This window comes from Calidris pugnax, unplaced genomic scaffold, assembly GCF_001431845.1.
Source record: "Calidris pugnax isolate Ruff unplaced genomic scaffold, ASM143184v1 scaffold593, whole genome shotgun sequence".
Taxonomy (NCBI): domain Eukaryota; kingdom Metazoa; phylum Chordata; class Aves; order Charadriiformes; family Scolopacidae; genus Calidris; species Calidris pugnax.
The window spans coordinates 334,143-344,482 of NW_015092181.1; the positions used below are offsets into that span (position 1 = coordinate 334,143).

At 39.1% G+C, this 10,340-nt stretch overlaps 1 protein-coding gene across 1 annotated transcript in view; it reads left to right on the forward strand.

The window, feature by feature from the left end:
* Positions 1 to 2,446: 2,446 nt before the first annotated feature.
* Positions 2,447 to 10,340, forward strand: part of ABCC8 (ATP binding cassette subfamily C member 8) — an 88,652-nt gene continuing 80,758 nt past the window's right edge. Inside the window, exons 1-2 of the mRNA XM_014962246.1 lie at positions 2,447 to 2,797; positions 5,005 to 5,247. Of these exons, the coding sequence (XP_014817732.1) occupies positions 2,759 to 2,797; positions 5,005 to 5,247 (282 nt within the window). The 5' untranslated portion in view covers positions 2,447 to 2,758. The remainder of the gene's footprint in view (positions 2,798 to 5,004; positions 5,248 to 10,340) is intronic.

Here is a 10,340-nt window from a genome sequence, read left to right on the forward strand (position 1 = left end):
TCAAAATATGTAATAGAATGGTAGCATCTGAATTGCACTGCTTTTTAAGTTAGTATTTATTTGCTTGATAAATAAACCTCAGAAATTAAACAGTAGGTGAAAATTATGAAATAACAATAGGACTTTGAGTTGTTAATCTGAAAGGGAAAGTAGTGTGGAAACGTGAATTTTTTGATTTAAGAAAAATGTTGTTCTTTTTTTTTTTTAATACAATCATAGTTATAGGACTGCCTTACCATTCTTAACAGTAATCTAATTTTCTGATTTAAATTTCTTGTGCCTTGACATTGTAGCTAATTCCCTTGGAATTAGTTTATTGTTTAAAATGGAACTTCCTGTTATTGTGTAAATATAATGTTTATTGCTTAGTACATAGAATTTCTCTCCAAACAGACACCGCTTCAGATATTGGGCTTAATCCAATAAAGATATAGAACAGTTTGAGTTCCACATTGCTTTATTTTCAGCTGCCTGGCCCCAGGTGAGAATCTACACCCTGGTGTTGTGGGTTGAGCTAGCTTACACGGCCCAAAAGAAAGTGAGGTCCTTCAGGCTGCAGGCACCTAGAATGGATCTACAGCAGTGGAGGAAATGAAAGCATGCCTCGGTGGTCTGAGCACTACAGTTCAGGCCAGTGGAAGTTCTTGGTGATAATTTCTAGAAACTCTCAGCCAATATGCTCTCACCACCCAGATAATAAAAACACAGCTTAAAAATGAGCCATTACTATATTTTCCACAGAGCCTTATCTTGAGGGAGCTGTGAACATTTGCCTGATTAGATTATATACACTTGTAGTAAAAAATGAAAAGCTGAATGAATTCAAATGCTTCTAGGAGGTATGACAGTGGGAGGTCAGTTATCACCTGAGAATGTTGCATTTGGCACTTCTTAGCACTAACATCTAACACTTCTTAGATAAAAGATAAATGAATGTCCTGATAAAATAATCATTTAAAAAGGGTTGTATAGACCCTTAAATCCTAAATGGGAGAACAGCTCTGCTAGTTCTTATTTCTTCTTACACGAGCTCTGCATAGATGCCACTTGGGCTGGTTGTTTTTTCAGGTGTCCTGCTGGTGCAGATTTTCAGTGTGCTATGTTTGTGTAAGTCCTCTTTACTCTGAGAAGGATGTGTTCTCAGCCTGCTGTAAGATGAATGAGACAAAACACAAGGATAAAGACGGTTAAGAGTAGAACAACATGGAATGCATTGTTGGATTAAGTGAGATTTTAGAGCCAGGCATATCACAAATAGGAAGGAATAGTGCCTCAGAGGTAGGAAACAATTTGAAGCAGAATGAGAAGATTTGATTTGTTGCAGTATAAGTTGGGAAGGTGGTAGAAAGCCTCACATACGAATTTATAAGAGGGATTCTGTAAGTTTGTCTTTTAAATCCTCTCTGCAACTGCATCAGCCACTAAAACACAGTGTTGGAATACTCAAGATCTTACTGCTTTCTTCTTACAAGCTGGTCTATACGTTTTAGAGGACAATAGACTCTCTTGGCAAATGTCCTAGTACCCAGTACTCCTGTCCTGTTCCATTTACTCTCACTTAAATGACAGTATTAAAATGGATTTCCTTAGAAGCAGGAATGACAGCCCCAAATCCTGCATGGGCTCACCATGTTGAATTTGGTTTTTCTTGGAAAGGGTAGCCCCACAGTACATGTCCACAGGGCTTTCTAGGGTGCCTCAAGGTAGCTGGAAGCCCACAAACTCTTTGAAATTTATGCAACTTCCTGATGATTATCCATATTTGTAAGTTGCAGTTGCTAATGTCTTGGTTGAATACTCTCTGGTGTTGCAGCAAGACACTTGGAAAGTATATCCACATTTTTCTTGGCAGTTAGAGCGCATTCCAGCTGTTCCATTATGGCAGCAACAGTGAAAGATTCATGTAAAAGAACATAACCCTGGAAGGTGTATTTCCTTAAGAATGGGGAACAGGAGTGGTGTGGTGAATGCTATGGAGTGTCTTTTCAAATCACCAGTGCTTACTGCAGGGATTATTTATCTGTAACTGACAGTAACGCTTTAGACTATAAGTCCAGTAGAACTCTAAAAAGTTAAAGTTGTGTTCCACAAATGCCAGAACATCGTTCCTTGATGTGCCTGTGTATCTACATTATAAATCATGTATATGGAAGTTGCATTGAATAATAGAGCAGTAGCAATTTGGAGAAAATATTTTAATACTGGTTCCTGCATACATCCCAGAGATCTGCAGGGGTAATGAGTTCAATTTTCCTTCAAGCCAAATTCATAGCAGTCTTGTAGCATTAAGCAAATTGGAAGAGCGTCATTCACAGCCATCTTCACTTGTGGGGCAACCTCCTCCCTTGAACTCATAATGTAGACTCATGTTTACAAACGATGGAAATTTCCTTCAGCAGACTTCACTTTATGAAACTTTCCACTTTCACCAAATCTAATTGGAAAGGAATTTGGAACTAACGTTGTCGTAATATTTTCATTATTTTTGGAATTGGTCTTCTGTTTTGACATGAGAAAGGCTACTCTCTGTTTTTCAATATTATTGTTGCGTTTTTTCTGAGTGAATATTTAATACTGCTGTTGTACATTTTTGCAACTGTGGAGCTGATTAACTTTATTTTTCCCTACAGCATTGCTGTTCTACTGGACTTTAGCATTCATAACTAAAACCATCAAATTTGTAAAGTTCTGTGATAATGGGGTTGGATTTTCTCAGCTTCGGTTTTGCCTCACAGGACTTCTGGTTGTTCTATATGGGATGCTACTAGCTGTGGAAATCAATGTCATCAGGGTGAGGGTAAGTTAGTACCATGAAAGTCTCCTTCTGTGTTTTTTGTTGTGGGTTATGTTTTTTTCCCTATTCTCCTTTCTGGGTACTTAGTGTGATATGCATTTCTAAAGGAGAGAGAAAAATCCGGTTAGAAATAGATTTAAGAATCAAAGGTTAATCCAATTTTATTAGGCCAGATGTATCCATAATTTTAAAAAATGCCAGACTCTACTGTAGTTAAATTAAGATAAATTTTATGTGTTCAAGTTCATTTAAAAAATGTCTGTTATAATTCAGAGTTTCAGTCATCAGAAATGAGTATTTCTGATGCAAGGAAAGACTGGGTGAAAGGAATTGTCTGCTCTATCAGAGAGTATCTTAGATGCACAAATAACATCTCTCATTTTCCAGGAGACAATCACAATAAGTGATTTACTGAGATTGCTTTCTAGTCTCCCAGCTATATATATATTTTATTTTTTTTCTCCTCTGTGGTGTCTGCAGTCATGATTCAAACTGAGAGTTGTGTTTGGAGACTGCTGGATAGATAAATGCCAAAATCCTTCCCTTCACCTGTCCCTCACTTAACTCTGTGCACAAATTAAACTTTTCCATGTAAATTTTCTTGCTGCTTCCTTCACATTTGTCTGTGAACTCTTTCCAGTAATTCATTCAGCAATGTGAATTGTGTCTGTCACGTATTTGTTTTTTCTTGGGGGATTTTGTATGTATTTTGTATGTATGTATATTTATTTGTTAACTTAGGACAAAAAAATGCCTAAAAGCAGCTTTTTCAGTAACATTTTTGAAAGAAAGAGTAATAAAAACCTCAGTGCTCAACATGCAGTATTTCTATCACAAATGAAAAGCAGTGGATTCACTTGTGGGAAAAGTGAAATTAAAATGTGACATTGGAGAGTTTTGCTCATAAATTTTCTCATAATAGAACTGCATCATTGAATGAGATTTAGTCCCTGTGGAGTTGTATGTCACAAAGAAGAATAAAAGTGGTCATTGCCTATTGTAATCTTTTTTGTGTTGTTTTTGTTTGATTGCAATTATTAAAGGATGCCATTGATGCACAGAATGAACTAGGCATCTGTATGGATTTTTCTTATTGCCTGTGCCTGTGGCAGACTTTGGAGAGCCAGGCTTGTCGCTGCAGCTGCTGAAGGAAGGGGTTGGGATGCACGGGAAGTTGGCCATTGCTAAGGAGGAGGAAGTGGGGAGAAAAAGAAAATAAGGTGTGAGGTCTCTATGCTAGCAGAAACAGCAGGCATTGGCCTCGCTTTTTGTTTTTTTCCTCCTGCCTTCCCCCATCTTCTCCCAGAAGAAAGAAGATTGACTTGTTTGACTTTAATCCCAACTATACCTTCTCCCTTCCTTCTGCTGTTCCTACTGTTTCTCTAGATGGCCTTTCCCAACCCCATCACCGTTTTTTCTAGGATGTGTGAATTATTTCTCCAACTGTGGTTGGAGAAAAGATAGCAGTGAAGTATATCCAGAAATCCTACTAAGATTATTAGGATTTAGGTACAGTTATGAGTAGAGATTGTATGAAACATGTGATTGGGTACTTTTCAGAAAAGAAGTGTCTATTTTTAAGAGGCTTGGCTTTTCATTCCCAAAAATGAGCGGTGTCTGAAAAAGTTTTATCTTGGCAAGAGGAAATCACCATCAGTTTATCCTCGCTCTTTCATCATTTATGCCAATGAAAACATTTGTTGGTACCATATGGGCTCTCTAGTTCGGTGGTTTCCCAGACTTGTTCAAGAGAGCACAGGTAGCTCCATGTTCTGAGCTATCTAAATGTGAGGTGGCACAGGATGGAAGACGAATCGCTGTGATAGCCACAGGGCTGTGCCTAAGCTAGTATGTCCCATGTCGTGCTGTCTGGAACTCAGAGGGAGAGGCTGGGGCTGTACTATTTGAAATGTAAGGTGAAGTGGGTTTTTTTTCTACAAATACGCAAATTTTTACCCCATAAACAAAGCAATAGTTAATATTTAGGATGATTTATTTCTAGACTGGATGCCTCTGATTTTCCTCAGTACCTGAGGAAACTGGGTTGCTGTATTGGTTGAGTTTGAATCCCTAAGTTCTTTTAGTACTTCTGAGAAACCAAGACCGTTTCACTGACTATCTGCACTGTCCTTGATCTCATATCTGTTCTTTGTGAACTTTTATTTTCTATGGCTTTAATGTGATTCTTTCATTATTTTTCTGAATTTCAGAGGTATGTTTTCTTCAAAACTCCTAAAGAAGTTAAACCTCCTGAGGATCTCCAGGACCTTGGCGTTCGATTCTTACAACCGTTTGTGAATCTGTTGTCCAAAGGAACATACTGGTGGATGAATACGTTCATCAAGACTGCCCATAAAAAACCAATAGACTTGAAAACCATAGGAAAGCTTCCCATTGCTATGAGAGCTCTGACCAATTACATTCGCCTTAATGAGGCCTTTGAAGCACAGAAGGTATGTAAAGCATGGAATTATGTCCATCTGCTTACTCAATGCTTATGTTTTTCATTACTTTTTATGCTAAAGGAAAACATAAAATTATATAAACAGACATGATGCAATTTAAGTATCCATTAGCATAGCTTTCCATATACAAAGAGATCACATACTCAGTTGTACCTCATACAAATAATGGGATTTATCTACCTAAACATGTGTGTCAAGCACACTGCTGGTTAAATGCGTGTAAAATCCATATGGCCTCTATTTTGATGTGGAAAGTAATTACAGACTGTATTCACTGCACACCATTATCATTCTTCCTAATAAGACCCTGGAATCATTCAATTACACAGTCAATATTAATGAGGCCTTGCAGGACTGTTTTTTCCACGGTATTTTGGTTACAGTTTCTCTGCAGGAGAATTCAGGGGTGAAGCTACCTCAGCTCAAATTCTAACACCCCTGACTGAGAGTACTCAGGATTTTGAGAGAAGTCTTTTGCATTCTGTCTAAAAAGATCATAGGTTTCCAGTCTCTGTGTTTGCAGCAAAGCAAAACCTGTCAGTTCCCTCTCTCCTTTTTTTCTTTCTCTCCCAGCAAGCCACAAACCAGCACGCTTACTTGATCCTTACTAAGGGTAGGAAAGAAATCGTGGTTCTTGTTGTGAAGTGAAAGAGAGGACAAATTAATGCTTTTTTCTGACTCCGTAAAACCAAATGAAACAATAAACGTAGCTCAAAGATTTCCGGGCCCAGAGAGTGGTGGTGAATGGAGTTAAATCCAGTTGGCAGCCAGTCACATGTGGTGCACCTCAGGCTTGGTTCTCTTTAACATCTTCATCGATCTCGATGAGGGATTGAGTGCACCCTCAGTAAATTTGCAGGTGACACCAAGTTGGGCGGGAGCGTCAACCTGCTGGAGGGTAGAAGGGCTTTACAGAGGGGTCTGGACAGGCTGGATCGATGGGGTGAAGTTCAACAAGGCCAAGTGCTGGGTCCTGCACTTGTGTCACAATAACCCCATGCAGTGCTACAGGCTGGGGGCAGTGTCTGGAGAGCTGCCTGGCAGAAAAGGACCTGTGGGTGTTGGTCGAGTGTTGGCTGAACATGAGCCAGCAGTGTGCCCAGGTGGCCAAGAAGGCCAACAGCATCCTGGCCTGTGTCAGGAACAGTGTGGTGAGTAGGACCCGAGAGGTGATCGTCCCCCTGTACTGGGCACTGGTGAGGCCTCACCTTGAGTACTGTGTCTAGTTTTGGGCCCCTTACCACAAAAAAAAGACATTGAGGTGCTGGAGCGGGTCCAGAGAAGGGCAACGAAGCTGGTGAGGGGTCTGGAGAGTAAGTCTTATGAGTAGAGGCTGAGGGAGCTGGGGTTGTTCAGTCTGGAGAAGAGGAGGCTTAGGGGAGACCTCATCACTCTCTACAACTACCTGAAAGGAGGGTGTAGAGAAGTGGGGGTTGGTCTCATCTCCCAAGTCACAGGAGGTAGGACAAGGGGAAATGGCCTCAAGTTGCACCAGGGGAGGTTTAGAATGGATATAAGGAAACATTTATTTACCGAAAGTGTTATTAAACATTGGAATGGGCTGCCCAGGGAAGTGGTTGAGGCACCATCCCTGGAGGTGTTCAAAAGACAGGTTGACACGGTCCTCAGGAATATGATTTAGTAATTTTTATTTCCTATTTCGTATTTATTTTCTTGTCAGAGTTAGGTTGATGGTTGGACTAGATGATCTTTAAGGTCCCTTCCAACCTAGACGATTCTATGATTAGAAGGTGTGCTGATAAAGCTAAGATTCCCTGCAACTATTCATGCCAAACCAATTTGTCATTAGAAGCTGAACTGTTTTCAGGCACAAAAAATCTATGTATAGTGAGGAAATGTTAACAGGAACTGATTTTCCCTGCTATTATTGATCATGTTAATGACTCTGAATATTGCTGTTCAGGCTGGTGCAAAGTGAGTGAAAAGGGGACAGTAAGTCCTAATGCAGCCAGCAGATAAGACATCCCCAATTCATTGATGTGGTTTAGTATGTACTTTCTGATTTTATAGTAAAATTCAGCTTTCACAGGGACTAAAATGAACCAGAATATTTCTAGTATTTGTATTCACTTCTCTGTCATAGTCTCATAGATTAGATCAAACCTGCTGCTTACTGAACATGGTCATTTTTTGCCAGCTTAGTGCCACATTACATTGAAGTCAACAAATACATTACAATTTTAAGTTGTAGTACTAGCTGTGTCAGAGTTTCACAGCTAAACTTGCACTTTTAATGGCTAGTTCAAAGGCTATTGGTCAAATTTTGCTTCTAGTCTTAACTTGGCAGTCCTGGAACATTGTTTTCTAAGGCATCAAAATAATAATTTGTATGGTTATGGACATCACCCTAATGAAGACTAAAATTTGTTCCTTCCAGGTGTCATTTTCTTCTAAATCTATTTTTATTCACAGAAATTAGAATTTAATGTAAATATCAGGGTTTGGATCAACCTAAACCTGTTTGAACACAAGCTTTATTCTTCACATGGAGGAAAAAATGGGGAAAAATAAATTTGAAAGCTGTCATATAATATTTACATTACTTTAATATTTTAGTATTGTCAGGATTATTAACTTCATCTCATTCTACAACTGGCATTTGTTTCAAGAGACCTAGTGAACAAGAATAATAATGACGAAGATCTGAAAACTGCAATTTCACAGGATTTTTTCAGCATATTTATTGATTTTTCTTCATATTTAGGATGTTATTCATATGCATAATCTTTTATTGGCATGTTTCTAAAGTTTACTTCCAGTTCATGTAGACAGAAGTCTGTATAAAAATTATCATAACTCCTATTTCAATGAACACCATTTCAATGAGAAATCACATTAAAATATTTCTGATCATGTGGTTTATGCTTCTTTTCAGAGCAGTACAGGTTGAAGTAATTTTGGCAATGTGCAAATAAATACTTAATGATCATACAGAAAGTTTCAGCAATAGTTCAGGTCTCTAAGCTCCAGAAAGTACTAGGAGCTTAAATATATCTCCATGCTTCAACTTTCCATATTGGCTAGCCCTAGATTTCACCTGATATTTGAGTTATCTAAAGTGGAGGAATTGATCTATGAATACAGGAATAGAAATGCTTCTTTCTCTTTGTTTTGAGATAAGCAGCCATAATACCATTCCAGCCTATATGTTAGCTTCATTGTATACTAAAATGCTTTGGAGCTTAGTTTCTTATTTCTAGTTGGCCTGGAGGACATACTGAGTGAACATACACCACTATGAGCCTGTCCATGCAGCTGGGTCCCTGGATTTGACTCTCTGTGCTTAGAGTCTTCTACCCTGAAGATATCTGGTGTAAAACAAGGTTAATAGGACTGCCTGACTTACACTTGAGGATTATTTCAGAATAGATCCCTGTAATAGTAATCTATGTGAACATCTAGACAGGTGGACTCTCTTTAGTCATTCTTTAGTTGCAGTTGCTTTAGTCATATATTGCTAAATGGAAATGTCTTGTCAGAAACACAGAGACGGGAAGCTTTCTTTTGTTTCCACGATTCAGAGAGACTTTTATATTGTAATTTTTCTTCATCCTTACTTTTATGGAGAAAATACTATGACTTTAACAAGTCTTTCAAAATAGTATCCCAAAACATTCTTAGTGACAAACAGAGGAAGTATGAGCTTCATAAATAAACAGTGAGATGGAATAAAAACTGTCTGAACAGACAACCTTTAAGGGGCACAAAGTCCAGATCAGTGGCACAAAGTCCAGCTGGAGGCCAATCACTATTAGTGTACTGCAGTTTAAAAATCTTCATTAGTGACCTGCATAATAAGACACGGTGTAACCTCAACAAAATTGCACAGGACACAAAACTGACATGAGTGGCTGATAGGCCAGAGCATCATGCTGTCATCCAGAGGGACTTCTAAGGGTTGGAGAAATAGGCTGACAAGAAACTCATATGAAGCTCAGCACAGGGAAGTGTAAAGTCTTGCACCTTGAGAGGAACAACCCAAAGCATCAGTGCATGTTTGGGCAGCTCCTCTGGAAAGTCCTTGAGAGCCCTGATGGATAAAATGCTGACCATGAGTCAGCAATGTGCCCTCACAATGGTGACCAACGGCCTCCTGAGCTGCAGTAAGCAGAGCATTGCCAGCAGCTCGAGGCAGGGAATCCTTTCCCTCTGTTCAACCCTGGTGAGAAATATTCATAGTGTAGGGTCCAGTACTGGGATTCATAGATGAACTGGAGTCCACAAAAGAGTGATAAAGACTATTAGGGGACTGGAGCACCTGACATAGGAGGAGAGGCAGAGAGAGGTGGGCTGTTTAATCTGGAGAAGGGAAGGCTCAGGGGGAGATCCTATCTGTGTGTATAAATACGTCATAGAAAGGAGTAAAGAAGATTGAGTCAGCCGCTTCTCAGGGGAGTCCAGAGACAGGACAAGAGGGCATAAACTGAAAGACAAGAAATTCCATAAGCAAAAGCTCTATTACTGTGAGGGTGATCAAACACCATAATGAGATGCCCAAAGAGGCTGTGGACTCTGCTTCCTTAGAAATATGCAAGATCTGGCTGGATACGGTCTTGAGCAATCTGATCTACCTGGTCCTGCACTGGGCAGTCAGACTTGATGAGCTCCTGAACTGTCCTCTAACCTCAACCACTGTGTTTCTGTGACAATATTTTCCCTTCAAATATATTTTCCATTTTATTCACTTACATGAATCTAACAAATTCTCCTTGAATTTGTTGGCGTCATATGCATGGTTCATAAAAGGGTTTTTCTTCCTATTTTTTCTCCAGTTGGTAGCTCCCAGTTAACTTTTTTCTGGATATTTTTCTACATAGTGTGCATATATGGTGCTGCAAAGGAAAACACAAACTTTGAAATCAGATCACCTATTCTTGTGACTTTTTGATCCTTCACAAATTTGTGGCCATAACTATTTGGAGTTATCAACATTATCAAACATCTGAGCTTTTAGTGGTAATCTATAGTTTGTCATTATTCTGTGTCAAACAGTTATATCATCAGGGTTATGCATACTATGAAAAAAAATCTGCCATATAAGAGCATAATGAAGCTTATCA